The 26,221-nt window shown below is 37.6% G+C and overlaps 1 protein-coding gene across 4 annotated transcripts; it reads right to left on the reverse strand.

Annotated features, from left to right (window-relative positions):
* TUBGCP5 (tubulin gamma complex component 5) lies at positions 1 to 25,483 on the reverse strand. 4 transcript variants are annotated; one of them, XM_061998214.1, is made up of 24 exons: positions 25,229 to 25,483; positions 22,141 to 22,194; positions 21,955 to 22,063; positions 18,668 to 18,764; positions 17,958 to 18,068; positions 17,325 to 17,404; positions 16,713 to 16,848; positions 15,563 to 15,680; positions 14,901 to 14,990; positions 14,279 to 14,372; positions 13,710 to 13,956; positions 13,299 to 13,501; positions 12,470 to 12,585; positions 10,870 to 11,138; positions 9,796 to 9,994; positions 8,200 to 8,388; positions 7,080 to 7,262; positions 6,736 to 6,820; positions 6,515 to 6,635; positions 5,332 to 5,510; positions 4,483 to 4,608; positions 3,809 to 3,897; positions 2,041 to 2,141; positions 1 to 911 (listed from the first exon to the last, which is right to left on the reverse strand). In XM_061998214.1, exons 1-24 carry the CDS (start codon positions 25,387 to 25,389, stop codon positions 865 to 867), a joined length of 3,204 nt encoding a protein of 1,067 aa, XP_061854198.1. In that variant the 5' UTR covers positions 25,390 to 25,483; the 3' UTR covers positions 1 to 864. The 4 variants fall into 4 exon arrangements, 3 of the variants coding, with proteins under 3 accessions (XP_061854198.1, XP_061854207.1, XP_061854218.1); XR_009818927.1 differs by lacking the exon at positions 3,809 to 3,897; XM_061998223.1 differs by lacking the exon at positions 17,958 to 18,068.
* Between the last annotated feature and the right edge of the window lie 738 nt (positions 25,484 to 26,221).

Raw genomic sequence — 26,221 nt, forward strand, 5'->3', positions numbered from 1 at the left:
TCCAATTATTAAATCTTTTGTTTATTCAAATAAATAAATAGGTAAATGACAATGAGTTATTTTCTCTTTTTAAACATGGGTGTAGAGATGTAAAAATTACAGAGAAACTTTCATGGGGAGGAGACAGGGCAAGTCATCTTGTGCAGAACAAGAACATGTCTAGAAATGTACCCTTCTGTATTACAACCTACCACTTCACAAGAGCTTGATCCTACTGAAATTGACAAGAGCTCCCACTAAAATTCGCAAGCATTTAATCATTTAACATTAAAAAATACCAGTACTTCATGGCCTGCAGTAATCTATTTTGATAAGTTAATCTTGTATTTTTTTACATCAGCTTATTGTAACAGTCATAACTGTTCCCAAAGAGTTCTTAAGAACCATTAAGCAAATGAGATGAATGCTTCTTAGCCTTTCTTCAAAGGAAAAAGGCCAAAATCGATCTCAGCCAACCTTTTGAATACTAAGAACTGAGTCATACCACTCCTCACTGCCCTGTGACCTATTCACAGCTGCCAAATTAATGTAAAGAGTAAATCAGCAGATATTCACAACTAAGAAACAATCTCTTTTTCCAGCATGAAATACATTCTATGTATTTTCAAGTAAGATTGTTTACACAGGATGAATTTTACACTGTACATGTTTTTTGATACACAGAGAAAAATACTGCCACAACCAATACACTTAAATATCTGTACATTATTTACATCTTGAAATATTTTACAGAGTTCCAAAACATCAGCATCATCTAGCTATGCATGTTTCAAACTGGAGTGTAAAATGGTTACAGTTTTTTAACAGGGGAATTTCAACATAAACGCTGCTTTCAGTTCTTTATGAACTCAATGGACTCAGGCGCTAACTTTGTTCCATGCCAGCCATCAGTGACAAAGCTAAAGATTCCACTGCAAACCAAACCATAACAAAAGTAGTTAATATTTGCATTTGCACCACTCTGCAAATACTTATTGCAATAGTCAACGCTGTAGTTTAAAAGGAAGATACCAGTTGATTTAAGACAGTGAGGTATTTTAGGAATTTCTGATGTGTTTTGGCACTTTCATCATCAGTTATCCATTAGTCATTTTAGGTGGCAAGAACTGATAAGAAATTACCTCCTTTGAAACACTAATTGCTGTACACATAAAAACAATAAATAAACATTGTGGGGAGTTATATGCAGCAAGCCATGCTCACAGACAGTTCTTGCAGACCGAATCACAGAAATGGTAGGGTTTGGAAAGGACGTCTAAAGATCATCTAGTCCAACCCCCTGCTAAAGCATGTCTGCCTAGATCAGGTCACACAGGAACACATCCAGACAAGCTCTTGTAGACTGAGTAGCAGTGATATCAGATATTACACCTCTTTTAGATTCACAGAATCATTTAGGCTAGAAAAGACCTTTAAGATCATCAAGTCCAACTGTTCACTCAGCACTGCCAGGTCCAACACTAAACCTTAAGCACCACGACTACACATGATGCAGAAACTTGTTTGAAAACACATTTATATCCCAGCTAACCCCATTCAGCAGTTGCCTCTGTAACTCAAACTTGCCCTAATTATCAATTTAAGATAATATTAGGCTGCAGGTAGAAGCACAGATATGTAATCTGCTGCTGCTTCTGCTATTGAGGAAGTAACTTCCAACAGAGAGGAAGAACCAAGAGCTTACTGCAGCTGAGAGACCACATTACTATCGTTTTATCTGTTCAAAATATATCACAGCTACCATCTAACCAACAACAAAAATGATGTTCCTCTATGACCTCCAGAACTTAAATTCATCAATTTAGATAACTGTTGGCTACATCAGCATCCCCTTGTCAGGTAAACTGAAGATAGCCATCTAAAAAAGCACGGCATGAATACTCTAAAAAGAATGAAGTTAACTTTTAAAGAAGTAAGGCTTCATGTCCCTCTGAATACCTCAAAAAATGAGATTCTTCAAGATGTACAAACATTAAAATAGATTAAAATCTAAATACAGTCCCAGTAAGTGGAGGTATGTGAAAAGCCTCGTGTACTTACAGTGAGGAAAAGAGCCTCGACAGACAGCTTTATTGAGAACAGTTACAAGAAACATGTGACAGTTCTTAAAATCAGATTCCATCTTCTCTATGGATTCCATCCTAGGAAACAGTTTAACAGAGGAATGCTTATCAGATGGGCCACTATGTTATCCTTAAAATACAATCAGAACTTGACAGTAAATGACAAAAGTACTCTCTGCATAGAATTCCAGCTTGAACCTAACAATATTTCAGTTATACTTGTGTGTACTACTCTAGAAAACAAAGGCAATTTTGACAGGAGCATCTGAACACTATCACAATGCCATTAATCATTTCCTCATCATCACAGAAATCTCTGTAATCATTAGGAAGAACTGTGTGGTTCCAACCACAACGACAACTATTATTCCTACATAGCTTTGTATTTCAAAGACAGCCATTCCTGGTCCCTGTTGCTTCAGATCTCCTTGGTGTAAACCTCCACCAAAAACACTACCAAATAAAACAGGGACATTCACACTGCTTTACTATCAGACAGCTCTTGAATTCCACTTTGGACTGTGCCAGCTAGTGCTAAGAGAAGGGAGAAGATGTAGTCCACAACAGTAACTCCTTTTCTTTTTCCCCTCTCCCAAGAGCATACAGACAACACTACATCATGCCTTGAGTTTCAATCTTTAACAACAGATTTCACAAACTATTTCTGACATTTTTAATCAGAAAAGCATTCCAAAAATAGCAACTTCCTAATGCCACAGGACAGCAGGATCCAAGTTCTAGGTAGCCTCTGTGCCAAAGAGAATTAGTGCTGAAAAATATGCCACTCCACACCAGCTGGCTTCAGGGCCATAGATCAACCTTTGAGTGTTAGACATAGCCTTGGAGACTCGCCTAGCTTGTCTAGTTTGCAAAAATGGAGACTGACCTCTTTGCACTCTACAGCTTCCTGCGGAAGGGTTGTATAGAGGGAGGTACTGAGCTCTTCTCCCTGAGATTCAGTGACAGGATGCAAGGGAACAGCTCAAAGCTGCACCAGGACAGGTTCAGACTGGACACTAGGAAGCATTTTTCTATCAAGAGGATGGTCAAACACTGTAACAGTGCCTTAAATAACAAACTTCAGCTTTTGGTCAGCCCTGAATTGGTCAGACAAGTTGGACTAGGTGATCGCTGTAGGCCCATTGCAACTAGCTACTCTAAAAAACCAAAACAAATGTATTTCATTTTTAAGCTTGTCTAAAGTATGGCTTAGAGAAGAGCAACTGACTCACTGACCAACACATTAACCTTATCTTGGGAATTACAGGTGGGTTTCTAACTTCCATCATGGCACATAAGGAAGCATACATCTTTTCTGAATATCTCAGTTGGGACACATCCTCAGTTTTTCCTACAGAAAAGCTGTCTGCAATTTTAAATCAACACCAGGAAATATGATCATAAAACTAAACCTGTGAACCTCTAATTTTATTATTACAAACAAATATGAAGGAAAAGAAAATTCTCTTCGCTGATATGCTATACAATCTTTTCAAACATTTATAATTTATATATTGACTACCTTTTTAATTAGAAAATACTGAACACACACTGTCACAAGTGCATGAAACTTGTTAAGTTCAACCTAAGATAAATTTCACTTCTGCTAAGAAATAGCAATTAGCCTCTAGTACCTGCTGTTAAACAATGAGCAAAATTCTGTTACTTCACACAAAAAGTATCTTGAAATCATATTTTGAGCTGTTAAACTATGACTGTGTAGAATTTTACCTACATATACTTACTTCCAAGCCCGCAAACCAGCCTGCCAACGGTCTGCGAACATTAGTACTAAATTTAACACTTTCATTATGGCTTCCTTCACAAAGCTCACCTAAAATAGCAAGTAAAACAAAGGGAATAACAGTCAGCAACTTATTGAGAAGCATAATCGTTTTCATTATGAAGCTGCAATACATAGGTATCCTATGCCATGTAATCTGATTTGGTAAAAACAACCTCCTAAGTACGATGTGATTTGTACAAACTGAAGATGTGTTTTGTCTTTGTTCTCTAATTCATCTCACGTCTGACTGCTGCGATGAAGACTATGCACAGACAGCATGTAGAACAAAAGGCTACACGATGCAATCCGTGTAACTCTGTTTCCTACCAGTACATATAATTCTCATTACATAACAAAAGCCTCAGTTCGTTCAAACCATCCCATCTCTTAGAAATTAATAAGTCCTGTAAAATCCAGTACAAAGATTTTAATTTAATCTTTTATCCTTGACAGAATTCAGCTGAGACTTGCAATGGAAACTGGATCTCACTGTTACCTATGGAAGAGCTACCACTTCCTCAAGAGTATCTATATATTGCATAGTATGTGTGAACTGCAAAACAGACAGTGCTAAACTACTTTTTTTGTCCTGCTAAACTCAATATATCAACTATGCTAATTTTCTTTACCCACCTTTTCTCTGAGAAGGCAGCGATCATGGATTGTAGATAGATATCTGTAATGAATCTTTATCAATTGATCTAAATCTTTGGCTTCTTCCACTTGATGCTGGAACTCCAAGCCTGTACTGTGAAGAATCTTAAAACAAGACCATAGTTATTAAATTCCATGTTACACACAAGTGCTAATGACTCTCTTCCAATATTTTCTTTCTTTTTTTTTTAAAGAACTTAAAATTGACTGATTCACTCACTCTGTCAAATTCTAAGCTCGCCCTCCAAGTCACTATCAATAATGAAATATCATCAATAGCAAAAAATTCAAGCTCCCCTCGTAACTTCACAATAACATTCCTCATATAAACAGCAACACTGCCACAGCATCAGGGCAGACAGACTATCCCCAGAGGAGTTGATTTAGAGTACATTAATTTAATCAAAAGCAAAAAAAAGGTAATAGTATAGCAGATATGAATCTACAGACAATGTCTTTATATTTGAGAAGTCATGGATCTGTGTACCACATATTTTTGAGAAGGATTCATTTAACACTTTTATAAACAACAGTTCTTAAGAGAGTAACAGTTTACAGAAATCTATTTTTATATGACTGCGCTTTAGTCATCTAGCACCAGGAGAAGCTGTCAGAAAGAACTAGTAATATCCACAGATTAATCATGTGCACGTAGAACTTTTAAAGCATTTTCCAAATTACTGATTTAAAACTCCCAAGTTACATGAAACATGTGTAGCTCAAAATTATTTTGCAGAAAAGACATTAGATTAAGATTTGAAGGACTATTAATGCTGCATCTCCAGATAAAAGTTCTTAATATAAATGAAATTGTGGTATAACACAAACCCTAGTCATGATGTAGTTGTGCAGGCTGTTAACAAAATGCATAAGTTTCACTCTTAAGAGGAACATGCGATGTATTTGTTGTTTTATACTTTCTGACTGAGGTCCAAGTGGAGGACGCATTCCTTGTTCTAACGAAGCTCCTTCCTTAATCTGTGGGCTTTCTGCAGCACAGACTAGTTCTAAAAACAAAAAGCAAGAGCATTACGTTGAAGTTCTTATGAAAACAACTGTAGTTAAAATGTTACTTAAAAATGAAAACTTGTTATTTCTTATTATTCTGCACACAATACTGATGCAAGATTTTTTCTTTCAATTCAGATGTGTTGCTAAAATAGAGCAACAACATACAGAACATTTTGATTGTACATGTACAAGGCAATTTGAAAAATTCTAGCATAGGAAATGGTATTAAGGAGTTAGAGAGTATGTGAAAGGATAAAAAAAAAAATCTACATTAAAAATAAATGTGTGTCCTACATTCACAAAGGAGAAAAAAAAAGAGCTTAGGCACAAAGCAATATCCATGAATTTTAAACAACTGAAAACCACATACTTTTAGGAAGAGAATTACTTGACTGATGTACAACATACAGATGAAGCCCTCAACTTTCTAATTTGTTTTTTTGGGACATGAAGTTTGTATCTATTTTATACGTGACAGGAAGAGCATAAACATTAATCTGGTGAAGGAGACACTAAGAGATCCCTCTCTACAACTTCTAAATATTTAAGTCACAGCTTATCATACGTATTCCCATCTAGCTAGCTTACTGTTTCAATCTCAAATAAAGTATGTTTTTTCACCTTCTTTCCTTAACTTGTTTTGCAAGGTATTAATCATAAAAACTTGGACTATACATAAAGCAAAACATTATAGTGTGGTAGACAGACTGTCTTTCAACAGCAAGATCTGAAGAATGAAGCAACATGCTTCCAATATAACTAACTAGAACTGAATCAGAGACAAAGAGAATGTATGAATAGGGTTGTCCCTGAGGCTGAAAAGTAATAAAAAATATGCCCTGCTCAATGTATGTAATTTGCAAAGCTAATAAAGATTAATATTTTATAGAATCAAAATTCTAACTGATTTACACTGCTTAATGCAGAAAGCATCAGACTACTTATATCCTTAGACTACAGACAAGTTTTTAGAGCATATTTCATTGAAGAAGTTTCTTACCATCAAATCGTAAAACATCCAGACTATACTTGGCCCACTTTATTTGCAGTAAGAGCAGAAAAACTTGATTGTAAATTTTTTGGCACTCTAAGCTTATAACTATATCCACTGGCCAAGGAACCTAAGAAGAGGAGAGGATAACCAAGACAGAAAATATAAGTCACTTCATTACATTTCAAACGTTTTCTAGAAAAAGAACTAGAACAATATTGAGTCATTACCTTGTAACTCAACGTCAAACCATCTAAGGTGTGGACAGGGAGTTTCTTCTTTGCTGTATCAACACTTTCAAATGATATAGACAACCTGGGCAAGGAAACAGGTAATTTAATTGGTGATAATCTGTTTTAGATTAGTATTTTGATTCATTATTTTTAATTTATTATTGCTAAATACCAACTGTCTGATCTTGGTTGGAAGAATTGACAACAGCTCAAAATGTCATTAAAACAGATTCTTTTAGTGAGCACACAATAACTAGCATTGCACTATGCAAGTTAAGCACACTAGTACAGGCAAGTAGGAAAGAAAACTAAACTATATTTTGCAGGATTTTGCATTTTACCTTGCACTGTCCTCTGGATAGCGTTGTCCAACTGCTTCTTGAAGTTGAACATTTAAAAAAGCAACATTTTGCCAAGTTTCCTTTTCTCTAATTTTGTCAAAAATAGATGTATAGAAGTCATACATGGTATCTCCAGCTTCAAGCAAGAAAAAGTTTCTCATTGCCTGCAAATATTCTACAAGCCTAAACAGGAACAAACATATAACAATTCTTCAGTCTTAATCATGTAAGCAAAATCAAACACAACTGTTACAGAAACAATAATCTTAAAAACTCTTCACTATAAGAACTGAGCATTGAACACAAATTTAACGAAGTCCACAGTAAATCCTTTGCTTAACCCTCAGGCAGCCTTCACACACAGTCAAACTGAGCTGTTTTTTCCCTGGAAGATTGAACAGCTGCACTGCCTTCAATGGAAGTGCTCATGGTATCCAGGTATCTTACAGGCTATGCAATCCTCAGAAATAACTTGGGAGTCTGGAATTCCTGTCCCTCTCCCTAAACAGAACTTATGGAAAGAGATGAAATTTCAGGGAGAGTTCTGTTTAAGAAGACTTTAATATGGAGCTCCAGAAAATTATTATATGGATTTCTCTTTTCTGATCAAGTAGGAAAAATAGCTACAACTCTCAGAAGAGCTGTGACTATAAATGCATTAAGTATTTCAGACAGATTTAAAAGTAAGTAGACATACGACCATCTGAAATGTAAAAGGAATAGGCCATTTTATTCTTAAGTAATACAGAAGTGCCACATATTATGCTTTTGTCTAATATACATTTTACAGCAGTATAGCTGAATCTCAGATTAAACATATTCTAGCTTTTTAAAATTTGTCTTCCCATTTCAAATGCCAATGTTATTACAAGTACTGTTTGGCACAAATTCCCTATTGAACATTCACTGAAGACAAATGATACCTTTGCTGTTGATTTAAGCTAGACAGAGTTTTCACCTGGAGATTCTATCATGTTAGATCTGCCTTTCCTCCTTAATGACTTTATTGTTGACTGACAGATAAGAGTAGAAACACAACATACAATTTTTGCTTTGAGTGTATAGCACATCACTGGTAATTTTAAAAGAAGTTAAGGAAAAAGTCCATCTACTTTCTTACCTATAATCCTTCTTTAAAGTTTGCATTAAATTACCACAACATTCCAAGTATTGCTTATCTATGTGTGGATAAAGGCAAGATCTCAATGTCAGTTCAAATGTCTGGCAGGTCACAGATTCGGAGGATCTATCCACGCAAACATCCCCACCAGTAAACTTCTCGTGAAAGTCACTCTGTTCCAAATATAACCTTCAAAATAAAACAAACCATTTAGGGAAGAAAGTCCATAATTCATACAATATACAAACCAAAACCATCAAATCTTCAAACATCTAAATCAAAATTAGATCTTCTGCTGTAAAAAGTTGCAGAAGTTAATAAAAGCTATTTCATGACTACAGCACACCAAGCCTATTACGTGATCATTCATAGTTTTTGTATGATCAGGTACAAGAATATAAAAAAGGATGGCACACCATAATATATAATTGCTTAAAAAAAAAAAAATCGGGAAAAACAACATCAAGTTCACATGCTGTACAGCTTAATAAACAAACCCACTATCACAGGAACTTTTAAAACTACATTGTGCATACACAGCACAGGAACTTCCCAAGAAAGAAAAATAAGGAAACCTAGAAAAAATCTGAACACTGAAAAAACAAAATCCAACAACAAAACAACAAACCAAGAAAACCCAACCAAACAAAAAAAATACCCCACAACACACACAGAGAATTGGTTTGAGGCACCTTGGACATGGGATCCCTATGTGTTATTTGCAATATTATATCATGAGAGTATCTGCAGTAAAAATTTGGTAAGTTTAATTATTTGTCACAGAAAAGATCAAATTATTGTAACATTTTATAAGAAGATACTCAATAGCTGAACCCATTTTAACAGGAAGCCTGGCTCATAGCAGCTATTACCTTGACAGGTACTATGAGTCAGACATTGAATTAATCTATCAAATTTGACAAACAGAAAAGTTGAGACAAATAGCCACAACAAACAAGGGAAATAATGCTATCTTATTCACCATTAATTTTGATTTCTTTAAAACAAACTCCTCCTAGGACCAAAAAGAAAACACAACTACTTATTTTCTTATCTGTTATCTCAAAGTAGGTAAGACTTTCAGAGTTTGTGTCTCCTGCTAATTTCCAATATACTTATAACCTCTATATGACCTCTCTCATTATGAAGAATTAAAATTTTTTAAGCAACTAACAAGAATTTGGGAAGGCTTTTAAAGTTAAATTATTTAAGCAGAGCACAACTGAAACTGCATTCTTCAAACACACTTGATGCAAACCAATGACATGATGTACAAATTCCAAGGAAATACATCTAAAAGTTTAGATTTTATAGTGGCATTTACTATTAAAATACTTATTTGCTAAAGGCTGTTACGATTCAGACTACTCCTGTTCTGTGTGATAACATATGTGAGTAGCAGATTCTTTGTGGATTTTAGTTGGTTTTCTTTAACTAAGCATAAGGGTAATGTTTATGTAGCTTCTGTCACTGATTGTTGGTGATCCTCTTCATTCTGCGCTTCCTTATTTTCAACGGCAATAAAAAACTGGTCTACCAAATGTCACCAAGTAGAATATTGCTCTGAACAACACAGCAGGAAGACCATTGACTTACCTGGCAAAATTAATAGCCAGCAGTGGGTCATGGACATCATCCAATTCCAAGTGTCTTTCTGCTATAGACTGCATCTTTATCAGGCTCTGCTTTGTGGCCTGCTGTTCTGTAATAGTATCTGAAACAGACTCTTCCCCATGCCGCAGGCGAGACTGCACTGATTCCAAGAACAGTGTATACAAACTCTTTCGTTCAGCATCTAAACAGGGCAACACATTCCATGGTAATATTTTGTTCTACGAGAAAACACCATCTAAACTAAAAGCTCGCCATAGCCTGGCATTTACTTGCTATTACCACACCAAGTGTTGGCCACTACTCGGGGAAAAAACCTCATATGCTTATTGAAATAAGTTTTGCTACAACAGTATCATAGAATCACAGAAAGGTAGGGGTTGGAAGGGATCTTTAGAGATCATCTAGTCCAACCCCCCTGCAGAAGCAGGTCAACCTAGATCAGGTCGCATAGGAATGTGTCCAGGTGGGTCTTGAAGACCTCCAAGGAAGGAGACTCCATAACCCCTCTGGGCAGCCTGTGCCAGGACTCCCTCACCTGAACAGTGAAATAGTTTTTTCTTATATTTAAATGGAACTTTTTGTGTTCCTGCTTCATCCCATTAGCCCTTGTCCTGTTACTAGCTCCTATAACAGTAGGAGTAGTCCAATGCCTAAGGTCAGGTGTATGCTCAAATGGATTAATAAAAAGGTATCTGAAATATGAAATATTACTTATTACAATGAAACAACTTTCCTATTAGAACAGAAGCCATTTTTGTTTGGCTCGTTATAAAAAAAATAAAGAAGTTCTGCAAGCACATGAAAAGAAGTTTAAGAACAATTTAAAGCAATAGAAACCAAAGAGAACTGCTCTTTATTTTGCTCACTTTGCTCTCGTCAGTTGTTGGCACTGGAAGAGTAAAATGTTTTCAGTCAGACTTGAAGGTACCAACCATGATACTTAAACTCAACACTGGGTGCTACATTATTCTAAAACCATGGAAACACTACTAGCAAAAAATACACCCATACTGTAAGATACTCTAAGGCATGACAGTCCACAAACAGACATCTCACCTCTTGATGCTGCCTGCTGTGGAGTGCCATCTTTGCATTGAAGATTTTTCAATAGCTGCATGGATTTTCCAGCCATGATGATTTGCTTTAGCACAGGTTTCAGAAAAGAGACCATGGTGTGCTGCCTGCTTGAAGGAGCCTGATCACTGCCAGAACTGGCGCTGGCATTATCACTCATCTTCTCTTCGTTCTCTGTTTTCTCTGACACACTATACAATGTGTAGGTAGCATACCAAAAATCTCTGTGGTTAACTGGAACATTTTTGTTTCTGTGAAGAAATAAAAAGCTGTTATTTCCCTTTGCTCAAAAGATGAAACTTAATTCCTAGAAGATTCATATCATTCTTTATCTATGCTTTCTTTGACTTTCTTTTAGAATGATGAAGAAGCACATTCAAAATTATACTAAATAAGCTCATTCACATACTATCTAGACATTTCTAGCTAGGAGGATAGCTTTAGCACGATAAAGAATCATCATCTTACAGGGGATAAAACACTTGTATAACCAAAGAAACCCTCAAAACAAGGCAACTATAGTAATTATTAAGTAAATTTTTCTAGGAAATTAACTATTCACAGTGGCACGCATCTTTAATAACAAAATGATTAGTGATTTGACTTGCAGATTTAGTTAAAAACACCAATGAAGCCAACAAATACTACTGGGAAAGCTTAAAAAATCCAGAGTAGGTAAAACTCAGTTCTTAGTTAACATTGCTTTTTTGTGTTATGTTAGATACACAATTTGGTCTTCAAAGTCAGATGGAAAACAAATTCAATTAGATAACTAAAATGATGCACAAATAGGAATGACAGTTGAAATCATCCCTGTTGGTAGCACTGAAAACATGACAGAACCACAGAAAAAAATAAGTCCAGTAGGACATAAGGATGCTAAAGGTCTCAGCTACTAAGGATTTATTACTATAGTGCTAGAACTGTTCTCTTACTTCACGCTCATCTTGACCTATCTTAACAGAGGTTCACTTAAGTTTGCCAGATGAGGCAAATGTAATTACAAGCCAAATTCCGATTTCTATATTCACTTTACACTTCAAGCTGTCAAAAAAAGGACCAGCAAAACATAGCATACAAACAGCAGATAAATTAACAGCTCAAATATCATTTAGGATATGTGTGTGTAATTCAAAACACCATACTAACTTGTACTACAAGTTGGAAGCAAAGAGTATTTTAATTCTAAACAGTATTTGATTTATAACAACTACAGATTGGTACAAGAGTTAACAAATAAATTTTGTCATTTTTGCAAATGTCTTGGTTTTGGAAAATGCTTAATTGCTTTTAAAAAAGACAACACATTCAAACTGCTGATTATTTATTATAGATGGAAAAAAATAAAACAACTGATTTCTATTACAGAACAATACTGTTAGGGTTCCATATCTAACACAATTTCCCTGATAGGAAGTTTGAGACAAGTTATAAAAGTATGATTAAGAAATAAATTCCACTTAAGTAAAATAACAAACACGAAAACCTACTTTTATTGTCACCCTTTACTTCCTAGGCTCTATTGCAGGCTTCCTATTTATAACTGCACAGCATCACATATGTCCAGTACCAGCATCCCTACCTCTGAATGATAAATTCCTTTGCAGGATCAAACAAATTACCATGGACTATCCACTCATCCACCGTCTGTAAGTATGGCCTCACAGTTTCAACCCAAAGAGAAAACAGAAGGGATACCTGAATTTAAAGGGTAAAAAAAGAAGAATGAAAAAGTGAATGAATGTTTGTATCCTAAGCATTAGAAGCAATATGGCAAAGCCCAATGTCTTAATCATGCAATCACAGTTTTTGAGATGCACGTAAATACACTTAAGGATTTTTAAAGAGAAAAATGTTAGATTAAGTTTGTTAAACGTTAAACTAAAAATTACAGCTTTAGCAGTAGCAATGGAAGCAAACATTGTGCATGCTTCTCCTTTTTATTTTTGTCACCACAGTCAGACTCAAGCAGCACTCCATCTCTTGAACAGTAAGGGATAGTCATAAAACATTCAGTGGTTTTATAACACAGAAATCAGGAAAACAAAAGGACAAAATGACACCTACTGTATTTTTGTATTTAGTATAACTGACAAATTACTGTAAAAACCCAACCCCCTACATTTCATCATTAACGCAATTATGCAGCTGTAGAAACAGGAGGGAATGCTATTTAAAGCCCCCTCTTTCATAACAGCTCCCTGGTCCTCAACTCCCCACATCTCCTTCCCCTCTGCAGTCTAATTTTCTCCAGGTTGAGTGAATTCATGTCAGGAATCTATAATGTATTATGGTTATCATATTTGTCCTCAGTTCTTGGTAGCTGAAGGCTACCATACTCCATGACTGTAAAGAAAGTGGGTAAATTTTCTAGTGTGTTGTTCTGATAAGGAAGGAACAATTTCCCCTACCGTCTGCTCAGATGCTTCTCCAACACTGTCATATTCAAGAATAGCTTTGTAGAGAGTATTAAGCAGATGAGATGCTCGTACAACATTTCTAGTGTCAGGTGGCACTTCTGCTACTCCTGTGCTGAAAACTTTGTGAAGTACTTTGAGTTGTGCCAGTCGCGGAGACAACTTGTCTATTACTATTGAAAGTGTGACTGTTTTATCTGGATAAACAAAAAACAAACCCAAAGATCTATGAAGGTAACATCCAACTGAAAATCAAACCTTGTTAATATTACTAATGAGGTTTTAAAATGCAGCATGGCATCTTTCACAGTTTCAGAATGCATCTGCGTAACATTTTGCACATTTTACCTCTTATAAAAATTTCATTGTGTGCCTCCCACTTGTTAAATTTCCCTTGCACTGTACCTTTGTTGATTATGCATTTTTCAATTTCAGTAAGTTCTTCTTTAAAGCTAATGAAATATTTATACAAGGCCCACATAAAAGCTTGGTAGGTTCTGAATGGGGCTTCGGTAGTTTTCTTTGGTGTGGAAACTGTTCCATGCATTATGCTTTCTGGGCTGTGTCCCATCACTTCGTCAATAAACTTCTGTAGTCTAAACACAACTTGACCATATGCTGCTATCTGCTCCAATACAGATCTCAGGCAATTCTAGAAACAAAAAAACAAACCAATCAACATTTTTTTTAGAATCATCTAATAAAAAAATAATCTGTATTTTATAAAGACTAAAATGAAATCAAAATGTATTTCTATGAAATAAAATATAATAAAATCCTGCCACCTCTATCACTTCATCACATTTGCAAATATGGGAACAGCTCATTCAGTTTTATTAAGTCACATTTGTTTAGGTTAAATTAAGAGTAACTGTGGAAATGTAATTTCTCCACAAGTAGTTTAATCTCCTGTTCCCCAAAATTACATCTTCCTAATGACAGACAGATTCAGACGAGATTCAGAAACAACTTACATGGGTTAAATGAGTTACGATAATATCATTCCGCACAGCTACTTTTCCATCATTCAGCTGAAATATAAAAAGCTTTTTCACTCCTGAAAGTAGCCTTAAAAAGAAACAAAGAGTTGTAATGCCTTCCCCCTTAACAGACTTATATAATTAATAAAAGAATTGGGTTGCCCTTGCTTACAAGTCTCTTCATATAAAAGGGAACCACAGATCAACTACAATGCTAGGGGTTGTTGCTAGAACAAGAACAATAAGACACTGGCATCAAATAATTATCTCCTAAAGTTCTTCTGCAGTTGAGATAATTTCCAGCTATAGGACGATGCAAACCTACTTCCTAAAATTGGACACCATATTTAAAACCCACAGGGGTGGGACAAGAATGAGTTGGTTCTACTGAACCATTATACTTGAAGAATGAATGCTTATAAGAAATAGTAAACTACCTCCTTCTTTGTGAATCTGAACAGCTAACACACATTAGCAGCATCTTTATTGCCAGCAATGGTGCAAGCTAAACCTCAGGAATAATTCTTTCTGCAGATGCAACTTCAAAGATAAATCTCAGTATTTCTCTCAAGGAAATGAGAAAGTTAAAATGCAACCTTTCTGACGTTGCTCTTACCAAAGAGTTTCCCGTATAACCTGAGTTTCAGTGACTAGTGTTCGCTCTTCTGGCACATATAAAGGATCACTGGTGTATAACTGGTGGTCCCTTAAGACGAAAAGGAAATTAAAACAGTTCAATGGCTGAAATAACAGACATTATCTGAAAGTAAGACTGAAGCAACAACCTCAAGGTTCGGTGTTGTTCTAATTAATTTTAAATTGAACGTTGTTCTTTCTAAAACCACAGAAGATTGTGATAATATACTGCTTTATGTTCCTTCCCCACACAAAAATCTGTACTTAATACGAACTTGGCAAGGAAGGCACCAAAACAAAACAAAAAGCTAAGCTTTATGGAACTACTCAATTCCAGGACCACTTAAAACCCACCTGTATTAGTTCCTCAGAGACCTTTGTAAGGGTCAACTTAAACAAAATTCAACAGTAAGATTTGGTTCTCTGAAAAAGGAAAACCCTCACTCTGATACAAACCAAAAAAAAGGAAAACAATCTATTAATAGAAAAAACAGCTTGTGTGCTCATCCTACTCATTTGTACCTTTTTAATCCCGTTTTTAACTAAATTGGTAATAAGTATACTACCTTTATCCTTCATAAAGTCATTATTATGTATTATAAGTCAGTAAGAAATATGTAAGCAATACTGTTTTCTTCTTACCAGACTGCAGCTAGGTTGGAATGCAAGTGCAAACTATGTGAAAAGCGAGGAGCTCTTCCTGTCCAGTACTGAGGAACTACATGTTGCTCCAGCCAGCTGCGGGCATCCGGCTCACCGACTGTGAAAACACATGACAGTTGGTGAGGTGTTTTTATTTATTCAGGAAATGTTTATGAAACACAGGCAAAAAGTTCTTAATAAGCCTATCCGCTCAGCTGCAGAACCACAGGCTTTCTCAAATAAATTAAAATTTACAACTATTTACAATTTACTGCACTTGTTTATATGATATCATCACACACAAATTCAATTTACATAGAAATGCCTCATTTCCTGAAAGTTGCAAGAGTCCTAAAAAATAAACTTCAAGATTTATAGTTTCAAATTCTTCCCAGGAAAGTGGGCTTCTGTCTCTGTCAATTCTCAAACGATATGTACAAAACCAAGCTGACTTAAAAAATAAATGGCCAAGTATCACAGGCTTTGTCGCTATATTCCTTTGCACTACACAGTTTCTATAGATGTTTTTTCCTTAAATGTGATTATCAAGAAAACTTTAAATAATCCCTGTTGGCTACCTACTGCTTATACAACATATAAGTATTAAGCAGTCTTCTTATAGATGGTATCCTGTATCCTGCAATATTCAACACAAAAATACACAGCTAGAGTCAATATTCCTTAAAGGTATTCAAGAGTAAGCTAGTAGTGTTTTTATTACATGAAACTATTTTCTTTTTAAAAATGCTTCATTCCCAGCACTGAGTCAAATGTTTCTTCTGGTAACCAAACTTTGTTTCAGCATCCTGATGCTTAATAATAAGAATTTACATTACAGCCATACAACTACGTGCTAAATTTACTGTGTAAGGTTCCATTTCTGTATCGGAGTATCACAGAATCATAGAATGTTAGGGTTGGAAGGGATCTTTAGAGATGATCTAGTTCAACCCCGCTGCAGAAGCAGGTCAACCTAGATCAGGTTGCACAGGAACATGTCCAGTTAGAAGTAATGAACAATAACATGCAGCTTAAAACTATTATAAATCTAAAACATAACAGCTCACTGAAGAATAATAAAAATCAAGTCACATTAGCTTGCTAAATTTTAGTATGTTATGACCATAACAGACTTATAGCTTATTCTAACCTTTCCAGGAAGCATTAGGTACTGTTTTCTTATTTAGATCTTGGTCTTCTAAAGGTGTCCTGTCCACTTGAATACCTGAGTCCTCTCTGCTTAAAGGCTGAGTGTCTTCCTCCTCTTCACTTTCTCCAGACCAATCCTATTAAGCGCAACAAACCCCAGTACATTTCAGTACAACATAAGACAGATCTATGTTCACTTCCTATTGACCCCAGAAGTCAAACAAACTCTTCTCTTCTTTCTGTCACTATAAAGTAAATTCAGGACACTAACAAATCAGTCTCTGGCAGATAGTTGTAAGTTATACATAATATTAATAATCTCAAAAATGAGAGCTGGAGAAGATCACAGAGTTACAAGAAGGTCTGACTAGGATCAGGCAGGGTTCAGCAGAAGGAATCAGCTTACTTGCAGGACTAAGTCAAAACATGGGGAAAAACAAGAGCTTTTATATTACTGGTACTTTGCTTAGGTCTGTGTATATTTCTTGGTATTAAGAAAGAAGTAACATACAATGTAATCCTATGAGATTATAGAGAGCATACAAATCAGGTCTCCAACATGCTTCAAACCAGTTTATACAGTTGGGTTTTTTTACCTTAAGAAACTACTTACTGGTGTATCTACGCCTGGGCCAAAGTAAATTTCTTCTCCTTCCATCAAATATTTTCCCCAATCAAATTCTTCTTCCTTTTCTAAGAAAAGTATAAACATAAAAATAGTAACATATAACTGTGACTTTTTTTTCCTCTAAAAACATTTCCAAAGATACAGTTACATTGTTACTCTAAATCTAAAATGAAAGGCATTCCCTAACACTTAAGGTTACACCATTGTTGCTTTAACACAGTTAAACACTTTCAGACATGTAAACTGCGACGTAACAACCACCTGTATTCCTTATTAATTCTCAGTTTTGTTGCTTATACATTCAAAATATGCAACACAGTGTGCCATCAGCGTATTTATCTGTATTTATGTTACCCTACCCTAAGCATCAGTCCTGGAAAAACATGCAAGAATGCAACACATCACATATCGTGACAGGTCCCATTTAGCTTGGTGGAAACATTCTACATGTATAATTTACATATAAGCACACGGATCTTGGACTGTAAACAACATAAAGCAAGAACCGTCTTACTCTCTAAAAAAAGACACCACATTTCCATGATGTGATGCATAATACTTTAAAAGTAACAACCACACTTACAATATATTATATCTTAAACATGAAGCTTACTCAACTGTAATTAGTGTTGTTTGAGATAACCTCTTCATATTCACATTCCTGGAATGGGCTGAAAGTGCATTCAAAACACCGCCGAGGGAATGTGCAGAGATCATTCAAAAAGGAATCTTAAGATGCAAGATTTTCTTTAGGTTAGTCTGAAATATTCTTCTTTCAGTCTACGATACAACACTGTAAACAAATGAGGGATGGTATCCACTCAAACTTAAGCACAAGCCTCATTTTTAGGCACTGAGTGACACAGCCCTACTTTAGGAAGCAGGCAGCTGGGATCTCTCTCTGGAAACTTTCAAAAGTATCTTCCTTTCCTTGACTACACAGGGAACAGAGGAATTTGTATCACCAAAGCTCTTTCAACAGACCTCCTATTGAGGTACAAGACAGAGACTGAGGATAGAAACCTGTTGTCTCTCTGAGTGTCTAAGCACTGCTGAACAGGTGCAGAATGTTAGTAAGCAACAACGGTAGGAGTCCAGAAGAGTTCCCATGGTAATTTGGTGGCTGGAAAACTCAATTAGGTGATGTAACATAAATGCAGGCAGGAAAGATTTGCAAGCTGCTTTAAATGTATAAATCAATAAAAAAGACAATCAATAAAGCACCTTGAAGTGAAGTAGATAATAAAATGGAGAGGAAAAATGTCCTTATCAGATTGCATTAATGGATTGTATCTTTTATTAGCAACATAAACATCTTGTAAACTTACCCACTTCTTTGTCTCTTGGTTTTTCCACATAGGTGGTGTTGGATGGAGAATCAGACAAACACAACAGAAGAGACAGTATGGAATAGTGTGTATCTGTCTTTAAAACACATTAAAAAAAAGCAAGTCAACAAGTAGTCTAAAAGATTTTAGGTTGGAACAAACTCAAGCCTATTAGCTGCAGGAATGCTCCATATTAGGTCCCATTCCCCAGTGCTGAACTACAAAAAGACCATCTGCAACCTGCTATAGCAGGTTAATTATTCATTCTCTTTTGTCTCCTAATCAGCCAATCAATGTATAAATACTTCAAAAGTAGTCACAGCATAAGCTGCCTCTTACTGAGCTAATAACCTGAGAACATGCAAAAGAAAACTGAGGAACTCTGAATTACCACAAAAGTAAGAAGCTACCGAAGGACAAGGGATTAATGGACAGCTATACTAGAGTGGATGAGGCAGAAGGACGCAGGTAATGGGCCTGCACAAAACCAAGCCTAAGTTCCCTTATTAGTATGGTTGATTATTTCAAATGAAGTTTGCTAAAACACTTTGCTAAAATTGCTACATTTTAAGATCATGTTCACATTACCTTCCCTCATCTGAAAGTCTACACACAGCATTACAGATGCATTTTTAACTCCAATATTGCACTAATGTGGTTGTGAAACAGAGGCCTTCAATCAGGTCAGAATACTGTGCCAACTCTGGTATGCTGCTGAGATTTGTGCTATGGTCTATTCTCTAGTATTTGCCTATAGCACAACTACTTCTTACTAAATAACAACTTTTCTGTGGCTTGATTCTATCTTTCCATAGTTCCTCAGCAGGTGGTTTCACCTCTATAGATAAACGTGGTGATACTGCTATCTACATACTATGTATTTGAACTTGTCTGTACACACACAAAGCTCTTTGGAAATGAGATGCACTTGTTTTTAAAGAACAAAAAAAATTTCACATTTACAATAAAATAGCATCCCACTTACCCAGCACACAGGGAATATAATACGTTCCTACTGAACATTACTGACTCTAGAATATCTAAGAATACCAGTGTTCACTGACAGGATCACAAATGCGAGCTGGTCTTTCATTTACCAGTCATAAAACTGATAAATACTCAGCCTTCCAAGTTATGTGCCACTGCTAAAATCTAAATGCAGTTTGACTTCCTAAATATTATATATTATCTATTTCCACCTAGACTCCAAATGTATTTTCAAAAGGAAAAAGAAACCAAAAAGGGCTCTTCCCAGTCTTAAGGTATTTGAAACATTCAAGTATCAAGTGCTTGATTGGCCTGTTGGTTTGGCTACTTTGTTTTTCATTTATTGGACTCTGAATACTACAGGTATTTTTAAAAAGATCTACACAAGTACAGGATGTAACTGAAGATATGGTGGTTGTCAGGAGGTTGGGGCATCCCTTTTTTTTGATGTATCCGGTGACAGGACCAGGGGTAATGGAAAGAAGCTGGAACACAAAAAGTTCCATTTAAACAATAAGGAAACGCTATTTCACTGTGAGGGTGAGGGAGCCCTGGCACAGGCTGTCCAGGGAGAGTGTGGAGTCTCCTTCTCTGGAGGTTTTCAACACCTGTCTGGGACACATTCCTGTGCAACCTGAGCTAGGCAGACTTGCTTTGGCAGGAGGCTGAACTAGATGATCCCTAAAGGTCTCTTCCAACCCCTACCATTCCGTGATTCTATGATATAGGTTAGCTATTGAGGGTTCCAGGGGTTTCCCCATATATTAGAAGAATCCTAAAACAGTACAAAGAAAGGAAAAAGCCAGTTTGATGACAAGTAGAATCAGACTACAAGTCAAAACACACAAGCTTGTTAAATAATATCATTATATGGAGCACTCTTAAATAATAAGGTTAAATTTTCCAAAAGCAGGAATTTTCAGTTCTCAAAGATGAAATTCATTATTAAACTACCACACTGGAAAGTGTCTAAGAGAGACAACTTGTGTCATATAGGATCCAGTCCATATCCTAAACCTATTTGATACAAAGTGTATTCAAAGGTAAAACATATATAATAGTCTCAATGAAGAAGCTACAGGGTTGGAAGTACTCCACTTGGAAATAATAAAATAAAAATGTCCAGATAACGTTACTTAAAGCAAAAAAAATAGGTAGAGTAAGAACTGCTCAATTCACTGTTGTTTTAGAAGAGATTGGATCTAGATACCTCTAGGTTCTAGCTACAACATTTGTACAACATTGACCATAAAACACCTGCTCTGCAATGAGATGTCCTTCAAGTCATGAAACTGCCCATGCTGAAACCCTGACAATAACAAGACCTGGACAGGCTGGAGAATTGGGCAGAGAGAAATCTAATGAAATTCAACAAGGGCAAGTCTTGCACCTGAGAAAGAATAACCCCATGTACCAGTACAGGTCAGGGAATTAACTATTAGAGAGTAGTAGGAAAGGGACCTGGGGGTCCTGGTGGGCAGCAGGATAAGCACAAGTCAGCAATGTGCCTTCGTGTTCAAGAAGGCAAATGGCATCCTGGGGTGTATTAGAAGGGGTGTGGGCAGTAGGGTGAGAGAGATTCTCCTCCCCATCTACTCTGTCCTCCTGAGGCCACATCTGGAATATTGCATCCAGTTCTGGGCCCTTCAATTCAAGAAGGACAGGGAGCTGCTGGAGAGAGTTCAGGGCAGAGCCACAAAGATGATGGAGTGGAGCATCTCCCTTACGATGCTGAGGGAGCTGAGGCTCTTTAGTTTGGAGGAGAGGAGACTGAGGGGTGATCTCATTAATGTTTACAAACACATAAAGTTTGGGTATCAGGAGGACAGAGACAGGCTCTTCTCAGTGATGTCCAATGACAGGACAAGGGGCAATGGGTATAACTTGGAACATAAAAGGTTCCAAAGAAATACAAGGAAGAATTTCTTCACTGTGAGGGTGACGGAGCCCTCGAACAGGCTGCCCAGGTGGGTTGTGGAGTCTCCTTCTCTGGGGACATTCAAAACCCACCTGGACAAATTCCTGGCCGACCTACTCTAGGTGGTCCTGCTCTGGCAGGGCGGTTGGACTAGATGATCTTTCAAGGTCCCTTCCAGCCCTTGAGATTCTGTGATTCTGTAATAAACACACTTCTAAAATAAATGGGGAAACCAAACAATACTACCCTGCAAATTCATGACCCAGACAGCAAAATCCCTTGCTAAGGCATCTGAAATTCCCAACACAACATTACAACCTCAATGTCAATATAAATGCAGGAGTGCTGGCAGAAAAGCATAAGGAAATTGCAACATACATACCTTTGTTTCTTCGATACTTGGGAGTGGCGAGTTCAGAAATTTTTCTGTTAGTCTTTTCCAGCTTGCAGCTTTTCTAAGGTCAGAATGAACTACCAATTTTTCATGTATTCTATAACAAGAACAATATCAAAAATGCTTTAAAAAAAGATAACTAATCCATTATTAATCCATAAGCATAATACTTACCCTTCTATTGTCCTCTCTACTTTATGACTGTTCACGTCAAGAAAACGGTGAAATCTGTGTTAAGAAATATATATTAGAAAACGTTTTAAAAGGAAACTTAAGTAACAAAGAAAATAAAGCTGATTTACATATATGAAGGCAATACTATCAGTTTAATAATGCATGCTTAATTCAACAACAGCATTAAACATCAACAAAATTTCATATCAGTGCCTCTTAGCTCAAGAAACATTAACTACAATTGACCTTAAAGATGGAAAAACGGAACGCAGGTTACATTTAACCCACACTTCAAGCCGAATGGAAAGTTACTATGGTATGAGCAAAGTAAGCGATTAAAAGCATGCTGTCAGTTAAGTCAAGTAGGGAAAGGAGATCAAGAACTGTAATATCAAAGGCAAATGTGTCAAATGTGTACAAAAATTATCTGCGACCTGCATCACAAGCACAGGGAAAACAAAGACCAATATGGGAAGGCCTCTAAATCTAAATGAAACTCCTTTGTAAACAGTAAAGGAGAGTGACTAAAAGGAGAGAGAGCTCAAGTAAGATAAAGAAAGCGACATCACCAAAGGCAGCATGTACAGGAACAAAATAAGAACTCATGGAAGGTTAATATGGGCTTTGCAGAAGAATTAGAATATGAAAAAGGTCCTTCTGTTCCAGAGAGAGAAAAAACAGGGAATGAAGTATGATAGTAGTAAGCACAAGGTCAAAATGCTCTATATATAGGTCCTCAAAGCCAAATTAATTTTGCCACAGCTTTCATCAGAAAATGTCCAGAACACAGGGGTAAAACTCTCATAACCACAGAGAGGAGGGAAAAAAAAAAAAAAGTTAAGCTAAATTGACTTTCCAAATACATTCTATCTAAAATCACCTCAATGTCAAATAATAAACTAGAAAATGAAACTGTAAGGCAAGAAACAGCAAGATACTTTTAACAAGTATCACTGGAGGATGAAGAGATGTCCATATTAAAGAAAAACTTATTTTGTTAACTACAGACCCATTAGTCTGATATCATCTGTGTATAAGGCTTTGGAGTAAAAGTATGATAAAATGTAACATCAACTAGGTAGCTGGCATTCGGGTTCAGAAAATATAGATTCTCTGCCATTTACTAAGGCACATTAGCTTATATAGGAAATCATTAGTTCAAATGAAAAATGGTGGTACGTACACGAACTGGAAGACTTAGAACAACAGATGGGAAGGATGACAATATAAAAACCAAGCCAAGAATCTGTGCTGAAAAGAAAAGCTAAGCTGAAGGGAAGTTATTTCTAAAATTCCTTTGGTCTATTACTTAGAGTTTTAATTTATGACCTTAGCACACATATACATGCAAAAAAGGTATACATTTTTCTTAGGCAAGTTAGGAACATCATAAATAGAAGACGACTACTGTGCTGCATGGAAAGAAACAGATGAACCTGAGAACTACAGCATAGAAAGATCATCAAATGTAACATGACAAACCACAAGTTTCACAAACTTGAAACTAAAAGAGTTTCCACTACACTCTAAGGTCTCATGGTTTGGAAATATGGCATTAGTCAAATTCAGGCTGGCTGTGAGTACATTTAGACAACAATTCTGGCATAAAACCCTTCCTCTTCCCAACTCTCCCTTGTCAAAACTACTTGATGGCAAATCTGCATCGCCCCCTCTGTTTTCATGCCACATTGTTTTGGAAAAAAAGCTCAAATCAACAATTCTCCAGTCTAAAAATACACACAACAACAGAAGCAACTGGGTCACGGAAGCAGGAGAGATATCACAAAAAGAGACAAAAGACAGGGAGCATTCACTTGGATCAAGAAATCCTGCTACCACTACAAGTGTGCACACTGAGATTAACAACTGTTACAAGCAACTATATTGATGCAGCTACAAAACCAATAAATAAATTCCTACATATGCATTACACATAATATTGCTGGTAAACATAAAGAACACAGGGAGACAGCAGTTAAAATACCATATTCCTACATTCCCAAAGAATACAACTAAACTCCTCAAAACTCGGCAAAGAGTTGAGCTTGTCAAAACACTACCTACAGGTCACACTCAGCTCTCTACAACAGTCTTATTTGAGTCTACTAGCAGTTAGGATTCACAGTCTGACGTGATGCAGTGCAGTGATTCTATTGCTCACTCCCCCAAAAATGGATTTAAACAGCATCAAAAAATGTACGTAGCATTGATTTTAAACAGATTAGGTACTTGCTGCATGAAGATAAGCAAGTACATAAGACTCTGAAGAGGCAGTAGTTAGTGACAGTATGGGAAACTGAAAATATATCATGTAAAAATTGTTGGCAGACGCTGAAATGGTAACTGTGATACTTGAAAAAGCTGTATGTAAAAACTTCAGTGAGGAAACTTTACATGGCAGTGTAAGAGAATCAAAGGGATATAGATAATCTACATTACAGGTTAATAAAGATCATGTTTATGACAAACTGAAATAGCATCAACTCCATTATCTTCTGTAGACTGATCTCTCATAAGCAGCATGGTATTCCTGGCTAGAAGCTCGATCTTGATTTGGTGGAGTTTTGTTTACTTGTTCTCTACATATAATGATTATTTCTTTGCCTCCCTCCAGCAAACAACACTTTGGATGGCTAAATGAAGACGTGGAAAGGTAGTTTTTTACAAATCAGAAGCAAAGCCCTAAAAGGCCAAGATTTAGAAGTGATGGCATAACAGCCACCGTCCCTCTGACAGGGATTCGGCTAACGGCCCCCTGCGTTACCCGTAAGCGGCTACACGGAGGGCACGGCAGGACACGGCTCTGCACCACGCCTCAGCACCTCCAAGCCAAGGCACCCTCCAGGTCTCCGGGCGAGCGGGCGGCAGCCAGGAGAGTCCCTGCGCACCACAGCCCCGCAGCACAGCGCAGGGGCCCGGCCCAAGCCTCGCCGGGGGCTTCTTCCCTCAGCAGCACCGATGGGCGCCAGTGCGGGCAGAGCCAAAGAACCCGCTTGCTCTCCCCCAGCCCCGGGGGTGACCCCGAGGCACCGCGGGGCCGTCGCGGCCGCGGAGCTTCTCCCCGAGGCGAAGGCTGGCGGGCGCTGACCTGAAGTTGGACCAAGCGAAATTCAGCGCGGTCTGGAACCGGCCGTCGCCAAGCTCTTCCTCAGGCAGGCCGGTCACGCTGCGAATCAACGCACGGACCGCCCGGTCCTGTTCCTGCTCGAACCGGCTGCGACGGCCGGGCGAGGTCAGCGGCGCCGCCATGGCCAGAGCTGCGGGGCAGCGCGCGGGAACGTGGGGGCGAGGCCTGCGGGAGGCGCCACGGAGCTGCCCTCACGGCCGGCGGACGGCGCTTCTCGCGAGAACTCCCGATGCCTCCTCGCGAGACCTGCCGCTCGCCCGCCCATTCCGGGATCGGGAGGGGAGGGCGCATGGGCGGGGCGGGAGGCAGGGTGGGGCTGTAGGGGCGGCGAACCTTGACGATGGCCTGAGTGGGTTACAAAAGCACTTGGCCGCCCGGTCCCACTGCTGCAGCAGTATCTTCTTGTCACGGAAATGTCACTGGTCTGAGAAACGTCCTCGTAGTAGCAATCCAAATGAGGGCCTGGGGCTGGATGTATGTTGCAAAGTTTAAGCAAACCCAAATCACAGAATTGTAGGAGTTGGAAGGGACCTCTAGAGATCATCTAGTCCATCTCTTCCTGCAGAAGCAGGTCCACCTAGATCAGGTCACACCGGAACACATCTAGGTGGGTTTGAAAACCTCCAGAGAAGGAGACTCCACACCCTCTCTGGACAGCCTGTGCCAGGGCTCCCTCACCCTCACAGGAAAGAAGCTTCACCTCATGTCCAAATGCAACTTTTTCTGTTCCAGCTTATGTCCATTACCCCGTGTCCTTTCTCGGGATACTACAGAAAAAACGCAATACTCATCTTCCTATTGTTACTGAAAACTCATTCAGAGGAAACTAACACTTCATTTGATATTAGAAAGCAGGCACGACATTATTTGGCACCATGTACGTGAGGGACCATTCCTCCTAACACATGTACCTCAGGAAACTAAAGAATGCTCCTGAGCTACTTCACAGAAAAA

The sequence above is a fragment of the Colius striatus genome, chromosome 1, assembly GCF_028858725.1.
Source record: "Colius striatus isolate bColStr4 chromosome 1, bColStr4.1.hap1, whole genome shotgun sequence".
Taxonomy (NCBI): domain Eukaryota; kingdom Metazoa; phylum Chordata; class Aves; order Coliiformes; family Coliidae; genus Colius; species Colius striatus.

Coding starts and splice junctions, on each gene's coding strand:
- TUBGCP5 (XM_061998214.1), bottom strand. CDS start 25,389: ATGGCGGCGCCGCTGACCTCGCCCGGCCGTCGCAGCCGGTTCGAGCAG. Junction 17,405..17,957: donor CTCAAACAACACTAATTACA/GTTGAGTAAGCT, acceptor TACTTTTCTTAG/AAAAGGAAGAAGAATTTGAT. Junction 6,821..7,079: donor TATCCAGAGGACAGTGCAAG/GTAAAATGCAAA, acceptor TTCCTTGCCCAG/GTTGTCTATATCATTTGAAA.